Below are 24,189 nucleotides of genomic sequence, written 5' to 3'. Positions count from 1 at the left end.
TAAGCGTGATATTTCCTTTGATCTTTTGTCCATTTTCCACAACCTTGAACAGACTTTTCTGTCTGTCAAACACCCAGAGTTAAGTTAAGTGAGATGATGGAAACAAATTCACTTTGATGCAGATTAGTTTCTATTTATTTATTTTTCTTTAAATCCAGTAAACCCAATAAATTATATCAACTTTATATATGATGAATATCATTAGCTATTAATTATTATTGTGTTTTAGGAAGCAGCCGTTAGTTTGTTGCGGGTCTGGAACTCAACTCATTTCAACTCAACTTTATTTATAAAGCACTTTAAACATAACAAGGTTCACCAAAGTGCTGAACAACACAAAAATTAATAAAAGCACATGAAAATATAAAGCATAAAACACATAAAATAGGTCCGGATTCCAACTCAGTTAAAAGCCAAAGTGAAAAAATATGTTTTAAGAGCAGATTTAAAAATACTAAGTGAGTCTATCTGTCTGAGGTACAGGGGCAATTCGTTCCAGATTTTTGGTCCGAAGACTGAGAAGGCTCGGTCACCTCTCAGTTTTCTCCTGGTCTTCGGGACGACCAGCTGTGTCTGATTTGTTGACCTAAGGGAGCTGGGGGGAGTGTACACCTGATTCAGGTCAGACAGATATTTTGGAGCGAGTCCATGGAGACATTTAAAAACAAATAGGAGAATTTTATCAATGCGTAAGCGAACTGGGAGCCAATGAAGAGATGCTAAAATGGGAGTGATATGTTCGTGTTTCCGTGTACCAGTTAGAAGACGGGCAGCAGCATTTTGGACTAACTGCAAACGAGCAAGTAATTTCTGGGAAAGCCCAACATAGAGAGCATTACAGTAGTCCAAACGTGTTGAAATAAAAGCATGGATTAAAATCTCAAAGTCATAAGAGAGAGGAGAGGTTTAACCTTGGCCAGTTGTCTCAGGTGAAAAAAACTGGATTTCACCACTGAGTTGATATGAGCATTAAAAGTTAAATTGCTATCCAGTTTCACACCTAGACTTGTTTCTGTCTGTTTCAGGTGATCATTTAAAACGCCTAAGTTGACATGTGCCTTAGAGATGTCACTTGGACCAAATAGCAGAACCTCTGTTTTTTCCTGGTTTAAGTGCAAGAAGTTACATGACATCCATGTCTTAATGTTATCAAGACATTCTAATAACTGGTGAGCAGAATATGCTTCTTCCTGTTTTAACGGTATGTAAATCTGACTGTCGTCAGCATAGAGGTGGAATGAAATCCCGTGTTTGCGGAGAATAGACCCAAGTGGAAGCAGGTACAATGAAAAAAGAAGAGGCCCCAGAACAGAGCCCTGAGGTCACATGTGAAAGTTGCTCTACGGGATTCTGCATGTCCAAGACGGACACAGAAGCTCCTCTCATTTAAGTACGATCTGAGGCATTCTAAAGCACTACCTCGAAGACCCACCAAGCTTTCCAGGCGAGACAAAAGGATTTGGTGGTCAACTGTGTCGAATGCAGCTGCCAGATCGAGCAGAACCAAAACAACATGGTGACAAGCGTGGGTCTTTTCTACCTGTATGTTGTTGCTCCGCGTGCAGCCCCCCCGCGCAGCGTGTTCAGACAGCGCAAAACACGGTCATCATTGCAGCAAGGTGACAGGATGGTGGGGACTCCTTGACGCAAACATCATTCATTTTACACGGAAATGGGTGTTGTTAGAGAACAGGGGGATAAAAGGATTTTTTCGGGGGGCGCTCACGTGTCCCCTACGAAACCACCGCTGACTGTGTGTGCGCTGCCTTGCATTGTGTGTGTGCGCGCGCGGCGCGTACTGTCTGAACAGCCCCGCCCCCCGTGCACACAAATAGGCAGACAGACCTCTCCTGTTCAGTGAAAGCAGCAAAATTAACATCATTAATTAAAGGAAAATTGACTGACTTGATGAGTTACATATGCCAGATAACGTTTATATTTTGTGGGACACAAAAAATAAAGCGACTTCTCCAGTACCGATAGCAGAACCGTTTAGGTCAGATCTTAACGATACTGCGGTCTTGAAGAATGTGGCCCCGGGGCTGGTTCAATACCGGAGCTCGGTACCCATCCCTAGTAATACCTAACCTGCAAATAGCTGGAAATGTCGCAGTGAACAATAAAAAAAAAACATACTCCCAAAGGAAATGCTTGAAATGGACGACTTGATTCCAGGAAATTTTAAGGTGCTGGTGCATGTTAAAGGTGCGTGTATTCGTTCTTACTTCCTTAGTCAAAACTCCCTTTAAGGGTGTACATGTGCTGGATGTGGGCGAAAAATGGGCAAACCTGTATAGACCACACAGGTGGCACGCAAAAAATGTTAAAGTTGTAGACCAATCATCAAACCCGGACGAGCCGGATGTGGGAGGCAGGAGACCCCCACTTGGTATAGACAGCTGGAGGTGAGAAAGATCGACCGATTCTTTTACCCATCACAATACCATCAGGTCCATAAATATTGGGATTTTTGGCTCCATACACCACCACAATGGATTCACAATGAAACAAACAAGATGTGCTTTAACTGCAGACTGTCAGCTTTAATTTGAGGGTTTTTACATCCAGATCAGTTGAGTGGTGTAGGAATTACAACAGTTAGCATATGTCCCCCCCACTTGTTAAGGAACCAAAAGTGATGGGACAGAATAATAATCTTAAATCAAACGTTCGCTTTCTTAATATTTGGTTGCAAATCTTTTGCAGTAAATTCCATCCTGAAGTCTGGAGCGCATAAACATCAGCAGATGCTGGGTTTCATCCCTGGTGATGCTCTGGCAGGTCTCCAATGCAACTGTCTTCAGTTCCTGCTTGTTCTTGGGGCATTTTCCCTTCAGTTTTGTCTTCAGCGAGTGAAACCCATACTCAATAGAATTCAGGTCAGGTGATTGACTTGGCCATTGCATAACATTCCACTTCTTTCCCTTAAGAAAGTCTTTGGTTGCTGTTGCAGTATGCTTTGGGTCACAGTTGCTTTCCGTGGTCTTTCGGGTCGTTTGGCGCTGCTGAGCTCCACAGTTTGTTCCTTCTTTTCATGAATGTTCCAACGTCGTTTTGGCCACGCCTAATATTTAAGCTATCTCTATGATGGCTTTCTTTGTTTTTTCAGCCTAATGGTGGCTTGCTTCACGGAAAGTGACAGCTCTTTGGATTTCATCTTGAGAATTGACAGCAAAAGAGTCCAAATGTATACATCACACTTCAAAAACCTTTTATCTGCTCATTGTAATTGGGATAATGAGGGAATAACACACACCTGGCCATGGAACAGCTGAGATGCCAATTGTCCAATCACTTTTGGTACCTTAACAAGTGGGGGGCACATATGCAAAATGTTGTAACTCCTACACCGCTCACCTGATCTGGATGTAGAAACCCTCAAATTAAAGCTGACAGTCTGCAGTTGGAGTAATTAATTCCCTTTATTCCCGCTACAACTTCCTTATAGTTCCTTAGTATAAAATAATGCTGTGCTACTTTACAGTTCAATGATGTCGTTTTATCAGCCTGGAGTGCTTCTTCTTTTTTTTCCTCGAGCACTTCGCAGCAAGACTGTATTCTTTGTGACGTGAGGAGAGGGGTGGGAGTCCCATTCGAGATCATGATTGGTTAGGGCGGGGGTCGGCAACCCGCGGCTCAGGAGCCGCATGCGGCTCTTTAGTGCTGCCCTAGTGGCTCCCTGGAGCATTTTCAAATATGTTTGAAAATGTAAAAAGACGGGGGAGAGTAATATATTTTTTGTTTTAATATGGTTTATGTAGGAGGAAAAACAAGACACAAACATTCTTAATGTTTTCCAATGCTGTAAGAATGTGTAGAATACATATTTAATTTCAATATTTCTGTCAACGAAGAATTGCGTCATAGCCTGTGACACACGTTTCTACCAGCAGGGTGGCGGACCGCTAAGCAGGTGGCTGATGTAAATCGAACCACTGTCAGTTCCGTGCATTGCTTTTTTTAAAATTCACCCTCCACTCAGCGAGGGGAAAGTCACAACGCCGTTCTACGGCTGGGGCATTAAATATCAAGACAATCTGCTCTCTAATATTACCAAGAAAAAACTCATAACAGTTTGTTTGTGCAGCCGTGTATTGTATACAAACGTACATTAAACACTTCGCCCAACACTCAAACATCAAAAACCCAATTTCCCGAATACACAATATATACAAAAACCCACAGTTCAAACCCAAGTCCCGCAGTTTTGCTAGCAAAAAAAAAGAAATGTTCTGGAGGAAAAATGAGTTCGACAGTCTCACGCGTTTGGTGGGAGGCCGCTCCGCCTCACTTGCTGGAACGCATTCCACCCGTCAAAGAAGCTGGCACAGATCCTCGTACCGGACGATCCGAGCTCTTTGGGAAAATATATTCAGTAGGCAAATAATCCGAGCTGGGAAAGGTAATCCGTATGAGAGATCATTTGCTCCTCCGCGCTTCTGCGTCTCTGTCAGCTGTGCATTTCCCCCTCGCCCTCCAGCGTCTCCTTACAAAAAAATGTGTGTCGCCCTGTCACCTGGCTGTCACCTGTCAGCTGGTACCATTGAACCAATGGGGTGACGACAAATACAACACATGATTACATAGTTTCATTGAAATAAAACTTTTAAATAAATAACCAAGTTTTCAATCTTTACGTCATGCACTGAAACTCATCTTTAGTGGCAACCATTACAGCTTGATGAAGTTGAAAGCGAATATTCTGATATCCTGCCACACAACAAAGTCAGATGGCTGTCCAGGGGTGACGCTTTGCGTCACTTTGTCGTCTGTTTAGATCACGTGAAAATATACCTGAAAAGCAAAGACCTGAACTACCCGCAACTGGAAGATACTGAGTGGCGGGAAAAGCTGCACTTCTTGGTGGATATGACTGTGACAAACACCGAAACGAGCTGAATGAAAGTCTCCAGGCGCCGCAAATGCTTGAAGCTGTTCTGTCATTCGAGCACAAGCTGACTGTATTTGCCAGAGATGTACAGCGAAGAAGAGAAGAGGATGCTACTGCGCTTTACCCGTGCACTGACTTGCTTGGCATTTGCACAGAAATCAAACTTAACTGTATTAATTTGATTTTATATACTTTACCTTTTCAAAAGGCTGCTGTTTTCTTTTTTATAAAAGCAGGCTACGTTTTATTGCACTCTGTTTAGTTCTCAGTCATGCATGTTCCATTTTATTGTTTTTTGTTCAAATCCTCAAAATAAAAATGACATATAAAATCAGATTTCTTTATTACATTTCTTTAATTTTATCAAAGAAATGAAACATAATTCATTGATATAGTAATGAAGTTAAACTTGCACAACAGAGCAGTCACGTGACGCGTCGTTCTCCGCAGAATGCACTGCAGGGCAAATATTATTTAATCGTTAATAATGCTCATTATGTGTTTGAAGCAAATTAGTCATTTTGATAGTAGGCTAATATAGCCAATATAGATACATATTGCATGTGTTGGCTTCATTATAAGGCTTAAATAGGGTTTTTAATGTTTTGCGGCTCCAGACATATTTGGTTTTTTCGTCCAATTTGGCTCTTTCAACATTTTGGTTTGCCGACCCCTGGGTTAGGGAGTTGAAAGGGCATGCTGACTCTCCAAAATATGAGCATGCAGCGCAGCCGGCGGTATCAAAACAACAGGAAGTGTCGGCGACAACATCAGCACTTTCATGCTGGAAATATTGACCCGATTTTACTTTAATAGAAACTATGGAACAAACTAAAGGAACAAATTCACATTGATGTCCGTCTGAAACCATTCAAATCTAATGTGACTTTTGGTGCTTCAGTGACAAAGCAGGACCATTTAAACAAGACAAATAGGATTTTACAGCTCATAAATAGCACAGAACTGAACAGAATTCTGTTGTGGAAATCATGCTCTTGCTGACTCTGACAGAACTTTCCCCTCCCTGCTGTAATACGTTCCGTAATGTACATTGATGATGAGAACACAACATTAAATATGCAGCTATAAACTTAATTTCACAGGATGAATGAAATGTTTGTTGATACTAGAAACCTTTACTTTTACTTTTATGCAAAGTTAGTTGTTCTCCTCTTGTAAAGTTAATATTTATATTTTTCTTGTTGCAGTTTTGTAGTGTGATAATCCTGAATGACAATGCTAAAGTTCCAGCTAAGATGCAATATAATAGAAAATTATTGTCATAAAAACAAGCAGGATGCTTGATCCAAATGCATCCAAATGATTAGCTAAGTATAAGTCCACGAAGCTGAATCAGAGTCAGGCAGGGGTTGATAAAGGGGCATGAGATCATCAGAGGAGAGACAGGGTAGTCAGGATCCACGTAAGAGTCAGGGCAGACAGCAGGCAAACTGAGTTAAAAACAGGGTCAGGACACAGAAGACCAGGTCCAGATATAATGCTTGGTAATGAAGGCAAAGTGACACAAACAGTACTTCACACTGAGCTTCACTCAGTCTAGAGCTTTAGTATGCTGTGGATGATTAACCCTTGTGCTATCTTAGATGACCCCACCCTTACATTTACATGTTCTCCCAACCATGACAAAGGTGGATAAAGGTGGAAAGATTTCATGTAATCCATGGACAGCAGTGAAGATCACAAATTATTGAAGAAAAATATTTTAATGCGCTGTCTAGTGGGTCTAGATGACCCAAATCCCAATGTTAAAGTGCCAAGGATAGCACAAGGGTTACACAAATGGGAGTCACGTGTGCAGCATCTAGGAAGTGTGAGCTGGGGTTGCTGGGAGATGAAGTGTGGCTAGAACTCTGGAGATGGTTACCGATGGTGACCAGAGGGGGAGACAGAGTTCTTTATTTAAGTGCCTTAGAGATAAGTTTTATTGTTGCTAATTATTCTTGTTGATGGTTTGCAGTTTAATTTTCCTCTCTATTACTGTGATTGAAACTATTTTGTTTATTAAAACAAAAACTGGGATAACTAAAACAAGTTGACACTTAAAACCTTTATAATCAGTTTATGTGACGTTAATATCATTAATATTTATATATATGACTTGTTGTAGTGTTGTGTGATAATTCTGATAAATAAATATTTACATTTCTACACATTAAGCCCTCTCTCTATTCTTAATAAAAAACATAATTTCATTGGCAGATTATACCAGAATACTACACAAGTCACTTTTACTAAATTATTGCATTTAAATACTTTGTTGTGTTTGCGGCCAGCTAAGGAAAAATATAACATTTACTGCCTTATTTTAACTGGCATAGTAACTGGAATAGCTACTTTTCTGAGTAACTAATTAATTTTAAGATATAGTAACTGAGTTAAAAACTCAATTACGTTTTAAGCAATGTAACTAGTCACTAATTACATTTTTAAAGTAAGCTACCCAACACTGATCCCCTAACTACTAAAAAACTATATAGTGCAGGATTTAATAGTGCCCTGGATTTTAAAAGCAATTTGGACACCACATTCACTACCTTATTTTTTTAACGGTAAATATAACGTCACAGATTTCACAAATTTCTGGTGCGCACATCTTTTTAATGACTAAAGGGCAGCGTCAGGCCACAGTACAACAGCATCACTTGGATTATTCTGACAAATGCAGTGGGGTAAAAAAAGGATTCAGTCAGCCACCAATTGTGCAAGTTCTCCCTACCACTTACAAAGATAAAAGACGCCTGTAATTTTCATCATAGGTAAACCTCATCTATGAGAGACAAAATGAGGGGAAAAAGATCCAGAAAATCACATTTCTGATTTTTAGGAATTTATTTGTAAATTATGGTGGAAAATAAGTATCTGGTCGCCTACAAACAAAGATTTCTGTCTCTCACAGACCTGTAACTTCTTCTATAGAGGATCCTCTGTCCTCCACTGGGTACCTGTATTATTGACACCTGTTTGACTGGTTATCTATATAAAGACACCTGTCCACAACCTCAAACAGTCACACTCCAAACTCCATTAAAGGCCAAAGAGCTGTCTAAGGACACCAGAAAAACCAAATTGTTGACCTGCACCAGCTGGGAATGCTGAATCTGCAACAGGTAGGCAGCTTGGTGTGAAGAAATCACCTGTGGGAGCAATTATTAGGAAATGGAAGACATACAAGACCGCTGATCATCTCTATCTGAGGCTCCTCGCAATACATTACCCTATAGGGTCACAATGATCACAAGAACGGTGAGCAAAAATCCCAGAACCACACGGGGGACCTACTGGATGACCTGCAGAGAGCTGGGAGCAAAGTAACAAAGGCTACCATTAGTAACACACTACACCACCAGGAACTCAAACCCTGCATAATAATAGAATAGAATAGAACAGAATGCCTTTATTGTCACTATACACATGTACAATTCGCATTACACGTGCATAAAGTGAAATGAGAGCCGATCACTGTTCAGTTTAGACATGCAAAAGAAAATTTCACAAAAAGTGTACAATTTACAAAAGTACAAAAATGTAAAATAAAAAAAATAGCTAAATAAGTTTTACTTTCCACAGTGAGGTTGGTATTGCACTTGCTATGCCCATGATAGCAGAGATATATTGCACATAATGAGATAATATTGCACATAATGAGATGCACATAATGAGAGAGAGGAGAAAGAGAGAGAGACAAGGGTGTGTGTGTGTGGGTGGAGCTGTCAGTGTCAATGCATGTGTGAGTTCAGGATGGTTATGGCTTTGGGGGAAAAAACTGTTCGTAACCCTTGTGCTATCCTATGACCCCACCCTTACATTGACGTGTTCTCCCTACCATGACAAAGGTGGATAAAGGTGAAGAGGATTTCATGTAATCCATGGACACCAGTGAAGATCACAAATCATTGAAGAAAAAAGGTTCAGAGCACTGTCTGGTGGGGTCCAGATGACCCAACTCCCAATGTTAAAGTGCCTAGGATAGCACAAGGTTAAAGGCGGTTTGTCCTTGATCTGATGCACCTGTAGCGCCCTCCCGAGAGCAACAGGTCAAACAGTCTAGAGCCAGGGTGGGAACTGTCTTTTGTGATCTTTCCAGCTCTGCTAAGACAGCGGAGGTTGTAGATATATCCTCTGAGCCGCTTTGACTACCCTCTGCAGTCTCTCCCTGTCCGCCATGGTACAGCTGCCGTACCACACCGTAATGCAGTACGTCAGAAGGCTTTCAATGGACGCACGGTAGAAGGTTGTCAGCAGGCTGGGGTCCAGATTATGCTTTCTGAGGACCCGCAGAAAGTGGAGTCTTTGCTGGGTATTCTTGATGACCTCTGTGATGTTTTCTGTCCAGGAGATGTTGTTGGAGAATACGACTCCCAGAAACCGGAAGGTATGGACCCTCTCCACATGCTCTCCGTTAATGTAGAGTGGAGCTGGGTCGGTGTTGTGCCTCCTGAAGTCCACCATGATTCCCTTGGTTTTCTTGGTGTTCAGAGCTAAGTTGTTGTCTGAGCACCAAGTTGCCAGCTTCAGGACCTCCTCCCTGTAGGTTGCCTTGTCTCCCTTTGAGATGAGTCCGACGACTGTGGTGTCATCAGCAAACTTCACGATGAGGTTGCTGTCGTGCTGCGGACTGCAGTCGTGGGTGTAGAGGCAGAACAGGAGTGGGCTCAGCACACAGCCCTGTGGGGAGCCAGTGCTTAGTGTGCGTGTGGGGGTGAGGTGGGGGCCCAGCCACACAGCCTGGGGCTAGTCAGTGAGGAAGTCCTTTATCCAGGGACATGTGAGGGGGGGGGGGGGGGGGGGGGGGGCAGGCCTAGAGTGTCCAGTTTTCTGATCAGTATGTCCGGGATGATTGTATTGAAGGCAGAGCTATAGCCCCCACAGAGCATCCGGACATAGCTCTGCTGCTCCTCCAGGTGGCTTTCTCTCTACCATGACAAAGGTGGATAAAGGTGAAGAGGATTTTATGTAATCCATGCACACCGGTGAAGATCACAAATCATTGAAGAATAAGGATTTAGCGCACTGTCTAGTGGGGTTTAGATCAGTGTTTTTCAACCGGTGTAGTGCCGTGGGAGACTGTCAGGTGTGCCGTGAGGAATTGCCCTCATTCACTGATCTAAAAACATTTACCATTTCCAGGATACCAGCTCTTTGTTCATCCAAACAGGCCCTGATAAAACAATGAGTAGTTAGGAATATGAAAAATCGCAAAATATTTTTTTTCTTTGTATAATTTTTGATTCTATTAAAGACATTTTGATAAGAATGACAGTACCGAGATTTAGCCACAGCTTCAGGTGTTTCCAAAAAGTCCCGCCCCTTTAACTGTCTCGACCAATCATTCTTGGAGGCTTAATCGCACGTCATCAGTCTCATCAATCAGAAGTGGTTAAAGTCTTCACTTTCTTGTTCCCATTCTGCTCATAAAGTCGCTTAGTTCCAACAAAAATACCAGCTAAAGCTCGTCTTTAGCGATGTAGCTTTCGACAGAATCCAGTGTCAGACCATGGAACAAGTGAACAAAATAATGAAGCTCAGAGAAAACCATTCTGCGTTCGGCGGCTGTTTGCACTACATCTCCCATGATGCATTAGGTTAAAGTGACAGCGTCTTAGCGCACAATCTGTCTTCCTTGTCAAACGTCTTGAAACCACAAAGAACACACATCAAACAGTTTTTAAATCATCTAACTTAACTTTTATTACATCTTTTAGAAAGAACAGCTGCAACTTCCAGCTTTTTCTGCCAGAATTATCACAAAAATGCATGTGAGATTGCGGAGGGGCTGTAGATCAATACAGACTGAGTTTCTCCTTTTTTTTTTTTTTTCTTTTTTTGGGATGCTGGTGTGCCGCGGGATTTTTGTGAAAATCAAAGTGTGGCGTAGCTCAAAAAAGGTTGAAAACACTTGTCTAGATGACCCAACTCCCGATGTTAAAGTGCCTAGGATAGCACAAGGGTTACGGCAAAACAAACTGACCACAGATTATAAGAATACAAAAAAGCCAAAACTGCAGAAGACCAGCATAAATGAGGGCAGTTGCATTTTTTTATGATTATAGGTGTGTTTTCTTTGTTAAAATTTATGAGGGTTAAGGTTCAAAACACCAGAATTCATTGACTTAATTTGTACACTTTCTTGAAGTTTTCCTACACTTCCTTTTGAAATGTAAAATCAGCAGATAAACATCTATACTGAAGTAATTTCCGTTTTGGAAGATTATCTAGAACATACTGTTTAGACATTTTAGAGAAAATTTCCCCAAAAACAACTACAAGTGAAGTAAAAATCCACATTGGTTTACAGCAGTTCTTCTCAAATAGGGGTGCGATGCCAGGGGGGGCACGCGGTAGTGGCCGTTTTAGGCACAGGCAATAATACGGGCAATTGTCTGGTGCGCAAATTTAAATTAAATTTGGAAATTAGTTGGAAAAAAATCTGCGCCTCTATTCGGTTCCTATTCTCTGTTAAATCACAAAGTTTACAGCCTGAAACCTGTGAATCACCGTATCTGCAGCTGCGCGCTCCCGTCTCCTGTCACAGGCGGCTGCGTGTGTGAGAACGAAAGGGGAGGGGTGGTGTGGGCTCTGTCTGCCAGGTGACAAGTTCAGTTGGTCAAAATGTTTCTAGTTTAAATAAGGACTTTAATACAGGCACTTTACTGTACCCTCACTGAGTGAATTAACATCACTCAGTGAGGGTCCTTAGGCAAGACTCTTAACGCTACTGTCTCCCGAGCGCGGTCGGCTGCAGCTCACCGCTCCCCCAGGGGATGGGTCAAATGTGGAGAAGAATTTCCCCATTGTGGGATCAATAAAAAATATCAATTAAACTTCTTTTCTGCTTTAGACTAGAACAGGGTTTCTGTGTGACAAAATAAAGTTAATATGATTTGAAATTTGAAAGAGGATTCATTTTGCTTTTTTCTTTTGTTAATGTTAAAAGATACAATTTTAAGTATAATTGCACAATTTTTATAGATACTTACCTAATATATATATTGTCACTGCACGAGTGTGGGGGGCGCGAAACATTTCTTACTGTCACTTTCCTAGGGGGGGGGCCTGGCAAAAAATAATTGAGAAGCACTGGTTTACAGTGAGATGCGTTTGCCTGTGTGCTGTAGGAGTCAGCGCCCTCAACCCTCCTCTGGTGTTGCCCCTGGTTACATTTCTGAAGGCTGTCCCCTTCTGGGGCTCTTGTGCTGTTTCTAGAGCGACTGCTGAATGACCGCTGCCTGGCACAGTCTGAGATGCAGCTTTGAGGCTTTTCCTATTCAATTGGGCTGAATAGCTACTTCTTTGTTATCAACACCCCTTTCCATCTCCATCTTCTAGATGGTTAGCCAACGTTCACCCAACCATCTTCTTTTGACTACTTACTAGTTTATTCTAATTGAAACCTGTTTTTGTGTGTTTTTTAGGGGAGAGGGCTGAATACGGAACAACAAGGTAAGATGTTGAAGAAAAAAATAAGAAATGATGCACTGGCTCCTTCTTCCGTAGGAAGTCAGTTCAACATTTCTAATTTCAATGCAAAAAAAAGCGGTTCCTTTTAGTTTCAATATTATTATTATTTTCTACAGTAAAAAAATTTAATGAGAAGGAGAATGAGATTCGAGCTGGGTGATAAAACGATATATCGCGATAGATAGATTGTTTTGAAGGGTCTGAATTAACTTTGAGCATTTTCTCTGCTTCGGGAGTAAAAGTTAGAGGGTTAGTCGCCACATGGCGAGTAAACATTTGGGTAATCCCAGTCATGTTTCTTTGCTCTCCTTTGGGTGAATTTCTTTTGCCTTCTCGTCCTCTACCGTCTGCACGCGAGCCAAACAAGCATACGTGAGACACTCCACCCCCCTAAGGTCACTTCACCTGCGTAGCATTTAGTTTTGGATGATGAAACAGCAGAACATTCAGCGATTTTTACCAGGATCCAGTCAGAACTGGAGGATGAAGTAGCTACATCTACAGCAGCAGACAGATGAAAAAGTGTTGATGTGAAGACGGCGCTGTTGTTAGACGCTAATGCTATGATGCTAATGATACTAACGAGCTGTTCCGTCTGCCGCCTAAATGGAAACACGGACTGGTGTTGGCACTTAAAATGTTCGGCCTGCAAAAAGTGTTTGGGGGCGTGACACTAATCATGACGTCACATTACCAAAGCAGGCCACTGAAAAGGGGAGCAAAAATAAACATAAATGTAGTTTGTAAAAATGGCAAAAATTGAATTTCTTATCAAATAATAAAATGTAACAAAAATGTAAAACACATAACTAAGCCCTTTTAATCAATAACATAACTCAATAACTATTTTAAACTTTTATTTTCTTGTATATATTTAATTACATAACATTGTCTAAGTTTTGTGCGTCTGACTTAAGTTTACCTGTTGCATTTGGCTGCAAAAGTGGCTGCAGTATCCTGGATAAGGATCCCCAGAGTGGTAGCCTTTCCACTATCAGGATTTTTTTAATTGAGGGTGAGGCATTAATAAGTCCTTTGTGATATGTAATGGGAAATTTCGATGTAGAAGTCATCAATGTTTCTCACGAAGAACTGTACAAGCATGTAAACAATCGTATTATAATTTGTCCGGACTACCTGTAATCACTTTCTTACCAACATACAGACAATCAAATAGTGTGACGTTATCATTAGTCACATGCCCCGAACATTTATTGTAGGCAGAACAGTTTTGGGACCTTCACCGTTTTAAAGTCGGGCCATATTTTCACAGACCTGACTTCAAGATGTGGCGAATAAATAAATTCATCTACTTGTCTTTTTGTTCCCTTTCGGGGTCACGGGGCTGCTGAAGCCTATCCTGGCCACTTGTGGACGAAGGCAGGGGACATCCTGGACATCTTGCCAGTCTGTTGCAGGGCCACAATCACACACCTATGCACACTCACATTCACACCTAGGGACCATTTAGAGTAACCAATTAACCTATGAAGCATGTTTTTGGACGATGGGAGGAAGCAGGAGTCCCGGGAGAAAACACACGCATACACGGGGAGAACATGCAAACTCCTCAAAAAAAGGGTCCCCTATTGGTGTTCTGGTTCAGGTACCCCAGCCGGGACTTGAACCAGGGGCCTTCTTCCTTTGAGGCACCGTGCAGCCCCAATTCATGGGACATTTATAGAAAACTGTACTTTAAGAATATTAATAGAATTGAGGGTTAGGGTTAGCCTTAATCTATTGTGTATTAGCAGCGTCTTTGTATTACAGAGCCGAAAATTGCGACATGTCAGATGTTGTCCCCTCACCCCCTTCCCTCGTAAGGGCTCTGAAGCTTTAATGTTAATGATATAGCAATAATCCAAAACTTTAAGCTTTCAGGCTGTTTTAGTGACGTACACTGCAAACTGTTTAGTAGGCATGTTGCTTCTAAAACTGGAAATAACAACCAACCTTTTTTAACACCTGAAGCAGCACCGCAAAGCATGCTCAATATCAGACTGAAATAAACGATCAATCTCGAGCAAAACAAACACACAAGGGTAAGACGTGCACAGCAGCAACAGTTTAAATTACATTTGTACTACAGAAACATTTGTTTCTGGTAGTTTGTTATATAATATGTTTGTTCTGTAAAACTAGAAAACATTTAAATTTGTTAGTAAAAGTAATGATTTGTTTTAAAATTGATCAGATTTAGTCTCTGATTTTGCAGTTTAGCGGTCTGTTTTATTTATGTTCTCTCTTGAAAATTGTAAGTTTTTTTTAAATTTTCAGTTTAGTTTGTAATACATATGCCTTTTCTTAGCTATCTGAAAAACAACCGTAGCATCATGTTTCTTCAGTGCATGTGTTGTGTTTTATAGAGCTGGGTTTATAAAATCCAGTCTTCTTCTTTCTCTTTCGGCTTTTCCCATCAGGGGTCGCCACAGCGAACAAGTCGCATGGTAAACTTGGCAATGTTTTACGCCGGATGCCCTTCCTGACGCAACCTTCTCAAAGCAACCGGGCTTGGGACCGGCAGAGAGGTAGAGAAGGGAACAGGGAGCAGCCCGGATTTGAACCCTGGTTTCACAGACGGAAGGCGCCGCAAACCAGCACGAGCTAAACCGGCTCCCTGGTTTATAAAATCGAGTAACCGATTCAATTGATCCAAGCTTAATAGATCAATAATCTATCCATAAAAGTAGAGATCGATCTTTTATTCCTTTCCCTTTCCGGTTACCAAATGCAAACTGCAGTAAAGCCAAAGTCAGCTAGCTAACGTATAATAGAATTTCCCTTAGGACGGCTAATGCTAACGCTTGTTCGACCTAAATGATCATCTATATTGGCTCACAGGCATGAAAACCATTGAAAAGATTAGAACGAAGATCTGCCGTTTTTCTTTTTTTTTTTTTTTTTTTTCTTTTATTATATTGAATCCAATACGCTTCCATAAAGGAAGACTTCTATCTTCTTTTGAATCACATGGTCTGGTTTTAAACCAGGAATACATGCAAAGAGAAAATAACTAACAGAAATCTTAGTTAAAGAATAATAAAAGTCATTGTCGCTATATCTCTTATTGTTTGTCTTATGTGTTTTTTGTTTTTGGTTTCAGATTTACTTTCAGGTAAAGGATATATGATTTTCATGTATTTTTCCCCCTTTTTAAAGCACTCAATGAAATGCCACCAGCATACTTTTGAAAATGTCTGCCTAGAGGTTTTTTTTTCCAAATTGAAGAATTATTTAAGATAGTGTTATGCAGCTGTGTTTCTTTGAACGGTTTTTTTTTACTCATCAATGTCAACCGTACAACCCCCACCATTTCCCCAGGCCCCCCTTTCTTCCCCCTAAACCCCAGAGAATCCGGAAGCCTAGACCTCAATCCAGTTTTAACTATAAGCTGTTTAACGGCAATATGGAGGCCTTCATCCAGGTATTAGCTCACCTGTGCCTTTTGTCTGTCCATGAGCTTCACTGTCTTTCCAGCAGTACTGGCTGGTGGTGGTGGTGGGGGTGGTTCTTCTGCCTATATTCACTCTTTCACCTGATCTCACACTTTCCGCCTGCTCAATGCTTTGTCTTCACAGCCTCCTAGCCTGAGAGAGCTAAAGCAAAAACATGCTTGTGCCCAAATGTGAATTAGAACAGAGAAGCTCCACTGACCCTAATGCAGAAAGAAACTGTAGATTCACTTTTTCCAACTCTGCCCTAGATGGGGAACAAATAGGATTCAGGAAGAAAAGTACAAAATATGGTGGTCAGACCAGAATGAAATTACATACTAAAGCAGAATGTTAGGAAACATATACTGAAATTAAAGCTACAAGTAGCATTTAGCGGGCCCGGGCCTTGCGAGCAACGTCTCGCTCGAGCCGTTTCGTGTCGCCGCAACCACCCGCTTGGCACAAGCGAAGCGTCGAGATGTCACATTTAGTAATTCAATTTCCAAGTCATGGCCTCACGGCCGCTACCTAATCTTCAGAAACCGCACAAACATCTGCAAAAGGCTTCAGTGTTAACAGGAATTTGTAATTTTTCTACACAATTTCCAAGTATTTGGCTGAATTCCTATTTTCACCAAAAGGGGGCGCTGTAGGCATGATCAATGAATCCACTTCATCACATCCATCACACATGCCACCTGCAGTTTTTAACCTAATTAAACCTAAACATGCCACCCTGTTACTAATCCAGTTGATATGGTTCTCCATCTGTGTCTAAGTGATATAAAAGCATTGTTTTTATATTCAGAGCTCTAAGCAACCAAACAGTTGTCTATGTAAAAGAGCTTTTACAATTGTGCACTTTTAGCAGGTCTTTGAGTACTTGTGAACAATGTATGGTGGATGTTCAGAGACCTTGTTTAAAACTGAAGGTGACTGAGAAGTGGCTTCATTGTTCTGGAGTTCCACAGAAGAGTTGAATTGGTGATTTATTTTAAAAAGCTGCTGAAAAAAGTATCTTTTTAAAATTGCAGTTTCTAACTTGGGTTTTAAATTTTGTGTTCCATTTTTTGTACTTTTATTGTAAGGATTTGTTATTTGTTTGGTGTTTGAAGGTGCTACATATATACGCATTTTTTAGAGACATTTGTTAGCAGTTGTGTTTTTTGTTGGTGTTGTAGTTTAATTTAATTGGATGTATAGAAAAGGAAAAGAAGTTCCAGCATTGATTAAAAAAACGGATATAAGATATATAAATTATCCTATGTTACATCTGTAGGAGTGTACTGAGGTTGGGTTTTGTTTTGGAGCATATTCATATGTTTTGTTTGTAAAAAAAAAAGGATAAAATGATGAGTTAATTGCATTTTGGATAAAAGAAAATAAAAAGCAATGATTAGTATTAAAGATGTATAAAAGACATACAAAAAAATGAAAAAGCAGTCTTTCAGTGTTGAACTGGCTTTTCTAACTCTTCTTATGTTGTTTGTCAGTCCTGGCTAATTAACAAATGAGCAGACAGGCAGCAGGGGGGGTGTAACCCGACTCTTGCAGCAGGGCAGACTGAGAAATGCATGTAAGATGAAAAAAAATATTTCAATTGACCAGTTCATTTTAAAATTGTGAAAATATTCAGGGACCATTTGGACATGTACAGCTATGTCTGTGAAGTCTGGTGTCGATAGTTGAAAAATAAGTAATGATAAAAAATATTTGTTTGGAGTCCAGACGGATTCAACATAGGTTTTGGGATGAATAAAATTGTCTTATAATTCCTCTGTTCCACCTGAAAGTCAGAAAAAAGTTATGGACGGCAGTGGGACACAGATGCCTACCTTTTTCTAAAGTTTGGTGTTGATATATGAATGACATGTTATCAAAAAAAATAGTTGTTTGTAGTTTTGCCTTAAAAAGACGTTTTCTGACCTTTTTGGATGTAAAGCTGTCTCAAAGCTCACCTGTAACTTTTTAAATTCTGAAAATATTTAGAAAGCAGTAGCACATAAATGCCTATTAATGTGGAAAATTTGGTGCTGATAACCTAAACAGAAGTTATTATTAAAAAAATTAGTTTGAGTCCAAAATGTCTAAAATTACTTTCAGCAAAATAGGGTGAAGAAGGTGATTAAATGTTTCTCGTAGACCCTATAGTGCTGTGTATCAAATGTGGATATTTGTAAGACGCATCTAACTCTGAAATCTCAGCTTCCTGAGACAAACGGCTGATTTCCTATGAAGCTATATAAGATGACTGCAACACAATCGACCACTTCCTGTTTGGCGGTGACTTACGCAGGTACCGTCAGATGTATAGCCATGATTATGAGAGAAGATCCTACTGAGTATCTCCAGTTTTAATTTCATGCACGTTGGACGAAGCACAGAGAAAAGACAGGGGCAAAATGCGACAAAAACTGTATTTTTCTATATCTTGGTGGCGCTATGGAGCTCCTCCAAAATTGTCATATCCATGGATTCAGAATGGAAGCTTCCTTCAATCTATCTAATTTCAGTGAGATCAGACAAGGAATGGGCATGTGAGAGCAACTTTTGTGTGCATGGCGAGACGCCCAACTTTGCCGCTCTGTCACGACCACACCCCGCGTTGAAAGATATGTTATTTTAACAGAGTAAACTTCAAAGGCTTTTCAACAGGTGGACGTCACTTTGAGGTGTGTCAGCTCATCCTACTTGGAGCAGTGATGCTTGCGTCAAACATATAATTTCCCGTTGCCAGCAGGTGGCGCTACACCTGTTCCAGATTCTTCCACTGCAGATGTGTTCAGAGTCAGACTACAATCATCCATATCAATTTTGGATTATGCATGGCTGAGTAATGGCCATTTTTCTTTTCAATGCGTGTTTTAGAAATGACCTCGAATTTTGACGCGCCGCGACGGTCACATACATCCGTAAAAACTTAAAAGCTTTAACATCGGGCATAGGTTTAGTATACAAAACCAAAGTTTGGAGTCATTATTCACAAATCTCTAGGAGGAGTTAATTCTAGAAGGAAGCCTGCAAATCACCAAAATACAGCAAAAATGACAAATTGACATCAATACAGCAGACTTCCTGTGCGACTGACAGCTTGGTACCAGGAGATTTCTTTGTAGGTTTCCATCTGATGAACATTAACCCTGTTAAAATCAAGCTTGTATGTTAAAGAACATGGTCGGGGCTCGCGAATACAAACATTGTAGGTTGCGCTATCGATCCGTTTTAGTGCACCCATGCGGGTGCTGTACATCTAAGGTGGAGATATGTAAGAGGCATCTCATTCTGAAATCTCAGCTTCCTGAGACCAACGGCTGATTTCTTAAGAATTTTTAATTATCTGACTGTATCGCAATCAAACACTTCCCGCTTGGCAGTGGATTGCGCAGGCACCGTAGGGTGTACAGACATTAAACTTTAGATGATGAGAGAAGACCTTTATGAGTATCTCCTGTTTTAATTTCATGAACGTTTCATCAGAATGGAAGTTTCGTCAAATCTATTTAATTTCAGTGAGATCGGACAAGGATTGTGCACTTGAGGGCAACTTGTGTGTGTGGCGGGACGCCCAACTTTGCCGCTCTGTCACGTGCTGATAGTCTAAACAGAATGTATGATTAAAATATTTGTTTAGTCCAAAATGTTATTAAAAAATTAAGTGATGGTGTTTCTCGTAGACCCTATAGTGTTACATATCAAAGCTAGAGGTTTTTAAAGGCATCTAATTCTGAAATCTCCGCTTCCTGAGACAAACGGCTGATTTTTAATCAATTTCTATTATTTGGGTGCACATAATCGACCACGTCCTGTTACACAGGCACCATCAGATGTACACCCATGAAACTTTAGATTATGAGAGAGGACCCTTCTGAATATCTCCAGTTTTAATTTCATGCACATCGGACAAAGCACAGAGAAAAGACAGGGCAGAATGTGCCTCATGCAATAACTAGGTGGCGCTATAGAGCTCGTCCAAGATTGTCATATGCATGGGTTCAGAATGGAAGCTTCATCATATCCATTGAATTTCAGTAAATCCGGAAGAGGAATGTGCACGTGAGAGCAACTTTTGTGTGCCTGGCGAGATGCCCAACTTTACCGCTCTGTCACGACCACACCCCTGCGTCGAAAGTTATGTTTTTTTGTTGGAGTAAACTTCAATGGCTTTTCAACAGGTGGACATCATTTTGAGGGGTGTCGGCTCATCGTACTCGGAGCAGTGAAGCTCCAAGTCAAACATGTCATTTCCTGTTGCCAGCAGATGTTGCTAAATCTGTTCCGGATTCTTCCACTGCAGATGTGTTCAGACTCAGAATACAATCATGCATATCAATTTTAGATCAGATTAGAATATGCATGGCTGAGTAATGGCCATTTTTCTTTTCATGCCGTGTTTTCGAAATGACTTCCAATGTTGACCCGCCACGGTCACAAACATCCGTAAAAACTTAAAAGCTTTGCAATTTAATATCGGACATGGGTTTAGGAGGAGTTTGTTCTAAAACGAGGCTTGCAAATGACCAAAATGCAGCAAAAATGACATATTGACATCAATATATCAGACTTCCTGTGCGAGTGACAGGTGGGTCCTCAGACTTTTTTGTAGGTATCCATCTGATGAACGTGCCCTGTTAAAATCAAGCTTGTACATTAAAGAACATGGCGGGGCTCGCGAAAACAAACATTGTAGGTTGCGCTATCGATCCGTTTTAGTGCACCCATGCGGGTGGTCGCCCGGGGGGCGGTTGTTCCCTGCCTGTTCCCGTGTGGCGTTGGGGGAATTCCGGCTGCCGCTGCTGCTGCGGCGGGGGTCGGGGTGTGGGGGTGGCTGGGCGCTCCTCCTCCTTCTTTTCACATTCCACCATCCATTTTAGAAGAACATAAACACTCACTTGAGCACAGGTGTTAGCTCACCTTTGCACTAACAGTTTGCATGATTGAATGACTGAAAGATTTCACACTAGTTGGTTTTAAGGCATAGGTACGCGTTCGTGAACACTATCTGTTTTGTGTACATGTTGACATGTGGACATTTTTGCAGCTAGCAGGTGTGTTGATAATATTTGAGTGTGTGTGAACAGGCCCCGCCCTTTTTGTACTACATTTGAACCGTACCGTAATGATAAACAACCAGTAAACCTGTCTGCTCTATGCTGCTTCATGATCTTACCCCCCTTCCCCTCCTATTATCACCCTCCTAACCCCCCCTCTCTCTAACGTCCCTCTCTCTTTTTCCCCTCTTTCCTTTTCCGTCCGGTCCAACACCAAAGATCTTCAAACATGATTGAAACTAATAAAGTTTGGCCTCAATTACAAAAGGGGTTTATTCAGACATACCTTTGGTTTGTCTGAAGATTAATAACCCCTCTTGTTAAAATAAAATATGTCCAAACACAAGAGGCCCTCAGCTCTCATCTGTTTGCCTAGCTGTTGGACAGGACAAGTTTAAAAAAAACAATAAAAAAAAAAAAAAAAAAAAGAATATGCATGGCTGAGTAATGGCCATTTTTCTTTTCATGCCGTGTTTTCGAAATGACTTCCAATGTTGACCCGCCACGGTCACAAACATCCGTAAAAACTTAAAAGCTTTGCAATTTAACATCGGACATGGGTTTAGGAGGAGTTTGTTCTAAAACGAGGCTTGCAAATGACCAAAATGCAGCAAAAATGACATATTGACATCAATATATCAGACTTCCTGTGCGAGTGACAGGTGGGTCCTCAGACTTTTTTGTAGGTATCCATCTGATGAACGTGCCCTGTTAAAATCAAGCTTGTACATTAAAGAACATGGCGGGGCTCGCGAAAACAAACATTGTAGGTTGCGCTATCGATCCGTTTTAGTGCACCCATGCGGGTGCTGTACATCTAAACTTAAAATATCACTTTGAATAAATATAAGTATTCTTTCAGAGCAAAAAGATCACTACCTGGTGGTGAGTTGGATTCGCTGGCGGGGAAGGAGGCCGGAAAGACTTGGAAGACCCAAACGTACTCTGAGGGTCTGCTGGGAACGTCTGGCTGAGCCCTCCGTCAGGGAAGTCTTTAACTCCCACATCCGGGAGAACTTCAAACAGGTACCGAGGGAGGTTGGGGACATTGAGTCCGAGTGGACCATGTTTTCCACCTCCATTGTCTCTGCTGCTGCTCGGAGCTGTGGTCGCAAGGTCTCTGGTGCCTGTCGCGGCGGTAACCCCCGAACCCGGTGGTGGACACCGGAAGTAAGGGATGCCGTCAAGCTGAAGAAGGAGTCCTACCAGGCCTGGCTGGCCTGCGGGACTCCAGAGGCAGCTGACAGATACCGGCAGTCTAAGCGAGCTGCGGCCCAGACTGTTGCGGAGGCGAAAACTCGGTCCTGGGAGGAGTTCGGTGAGGCCATGGAGAAGGACTATCGGTTGGCCTCGAAGAAATTCTGGCAAACCATCCGGCGACTCAGGAGGGGAAAGCAGTTCTCCACAGGCACCGTTTTCAGTGCAGGTGGGGAGCTGTTGACTTCGACTGGGGACATTGTCGGGCGGTGGAAGGACTACTTCGAGGATCTCCTCAATCCCACTGACACGCCTTCTTTTGAAGAAGCGGAGAGTGAGGACTTTGGGGTGGGGCTGTCTATTACCCGGGCTGAAGTCACTGAGGTAGTCAACGAGCTCCTCGGTGGCAAGGCCCCAGGGGTGGATGAAGTCCGCCCTGGGCACCTCAAGTCTCTGGATGCTGTGGGAGTGTCTTGGCTGACACGTCTCCGCAGCGTCGCGTGGCGGTCGGGAACCGTACCACTGGACTGGCAGACAGGGGTGGTGGTTCCCCTCTTTAAGAAGGGGGACCGGAGGGTGTGTTCCAACCATAGGGGAATTACACTCCTCAGCCTCCCTGGGAAAGTCTATGCCAGGGTACTGGAGAGGAGAGTCCGTCCGATAGTCGAACCTCGGATTCAGGAACAACAGTGCGGTTTCCGTCCTGGTCGTGGAACAGTGGACCAGCTCTACACCCTATCTAGGGTGCTGGAGGGATTGTGGGAGTTCGCTCATCCAGTCCAAATGTGTTTTGTGGATTTGGAGAAGGCGTTCGACCGCGTCCCCCGTGGCATCCTGTGGGGGGTGCTCTGGGAGTATGGGGTCCGGGGAGCCTTACTGAGGGCTGTCCGGTCTCTGTATGACTGGAGTAGGAGCTAGGGTTCGCATAGCCGGCAGTAAGTCAGACCTGTTCCCGGTCCACGTTGGACTCCGGCAGGGCTGCCCTTTATCACCGGTTCTGTTCATAGTTTTTATGGACAGAATTTCTAGGCGCAGCCAGGGGCCGGAAGGGATCTGGTTTGGGGACCACAGGATTTCCTCTCTGCTTTTTGCAGATGATGTTGTCCTGTTGGCTTCATCGAACCGGGACCTCCAGCGTGCATTGGGGCGGTTTGCGGCCGAGTGTGAAGCGGCTGGGATGAGGGTCAGCACCGCTAAATCTGAGGCCATGGTTCTTGACCGGAGAAAGGTAGCTTGCCATCTCTCGGTGGGTGGAGTGTCCTTGCCCCAGGTGGAGGAGTTTAAATACCTCGGGGTCTTGTTCACGAGTGAGGGAAGATCGGAACGTGAGATTGACAGGCGGATCGGAGCGGCGTCCGTAGTTATGCGGTCGCTCTATCGGTCCGTCGTGGTGAAGAGAGAGCTGAGCCGAAAAGCAAAGCTCTCAATTTACCGGTCGATCTACGTTCCAGTACTCACCTATGGTCATGAGCTATGGGTCATGACCGAAAGAACGAGGTCCCGAATACAAGCGGCTGAAATGAGCTTCCTCCGTAGGGTGGCTGGGCGCTCCCTTAGAGATAGGGTGAGAAGCTCGGTCACCCGCGGGGAGGTCGGAGTAGAACCGCTTCTCCTCCACATCGAAAGGAGCCAGCTGAGGTGGCTCGGGCATCTAGTCCGGATGCCCCCTGGACGCCTCCCTGGAGAGGTGTTCCGGGCATGTCCCACTGGGCGGAGGCCCCGGGGAAGACCCAGGACACGCTGGAGAGACTACGTCTCTCGGCTGGCCTGGGAACGCCTCGGGGTCCCCCCAGAGGAGCTGGAGGAATTGGCTGGGGTGAGGGAAGTCTGGGCATCTCTGCTCAGTCTGCTGCCCTCGCGACCCGGTCCCGGATAAGCGGAGGAAGATGGATGGATGGATGGATATATCGCAATCAAACACTTCCCGCTTGGCAGTGGCTTGCGCAGCAGTATAATTTTGCAGCCTCAAGGCTATGAAGTGGACGCCGTTGCTGTCCCAGTCTGCGTGGGCGCTATGGCGATGTTTCTATGACCAGGCTGGCTCCTGGTATGAAGAAATTCCCAAATACCTTTTCCTAACCGCAGAGCCAAGCATGTGTTTACATGTTTAGGTAAAAAATATGATGAACAGCTTCGTGTT

General features: G+C 42.7%; 1 protein-coding gene across 4 annotated transcripts in view; it reads left to right on the top strand.

Annotated features, from left to right (window-relative positions):
- The window catches only part of LOC144992072 (SLIT-ROBO Rho GTPase-activating protein 3-like), a 104,820-nt gene that overhangs the window by 54,807 nt on the left and 25,824 nt on the right, over nucleotides 1-24,189 (top strand). For 3 of the 4 annotated variants that reach the window (XM_078946712.1, XM_078946715.1, XM_078946714.1), the window contains 2 exons: nucleotides 12,325-12,352; nucleotides 15,692-15,794. In XM_078946712.1, coding sequence (XP_078802838.1) covers nucleotides 12,325-12,352; nucleotides 15,692-15,794 — 131 coding nt within the window. The remainder of the gene's footprint in view (nucleotides 1-12,324; nucleotides 12,353-15,691; nucleotides 15,795-24,189) is intronic. The other variant, XM_078946713.1, reaches the window with a different exon arrangement.

The sequence above is a fragment of the Oryzias latipes genome, chromosome 5, assembly GCF_053564925.1.
Source record: "Oryzias latipes strain Hd-rR chromosome 5, Olatipes_Hd-rR_3.1".
NCBI classification, from domain to species: domain Eukaryota; kingdom Metazoa; phylum Chordata; class Actinopteri; order Beloniformes; family Adrianichthyidae; genus Oryzias; species Oryzias latipes.
The sequence above is the reverse complement of the archived record's forward strand: the minus strand, read 5'-3'. Positions and strand labels throughout refer to the sequence as shown.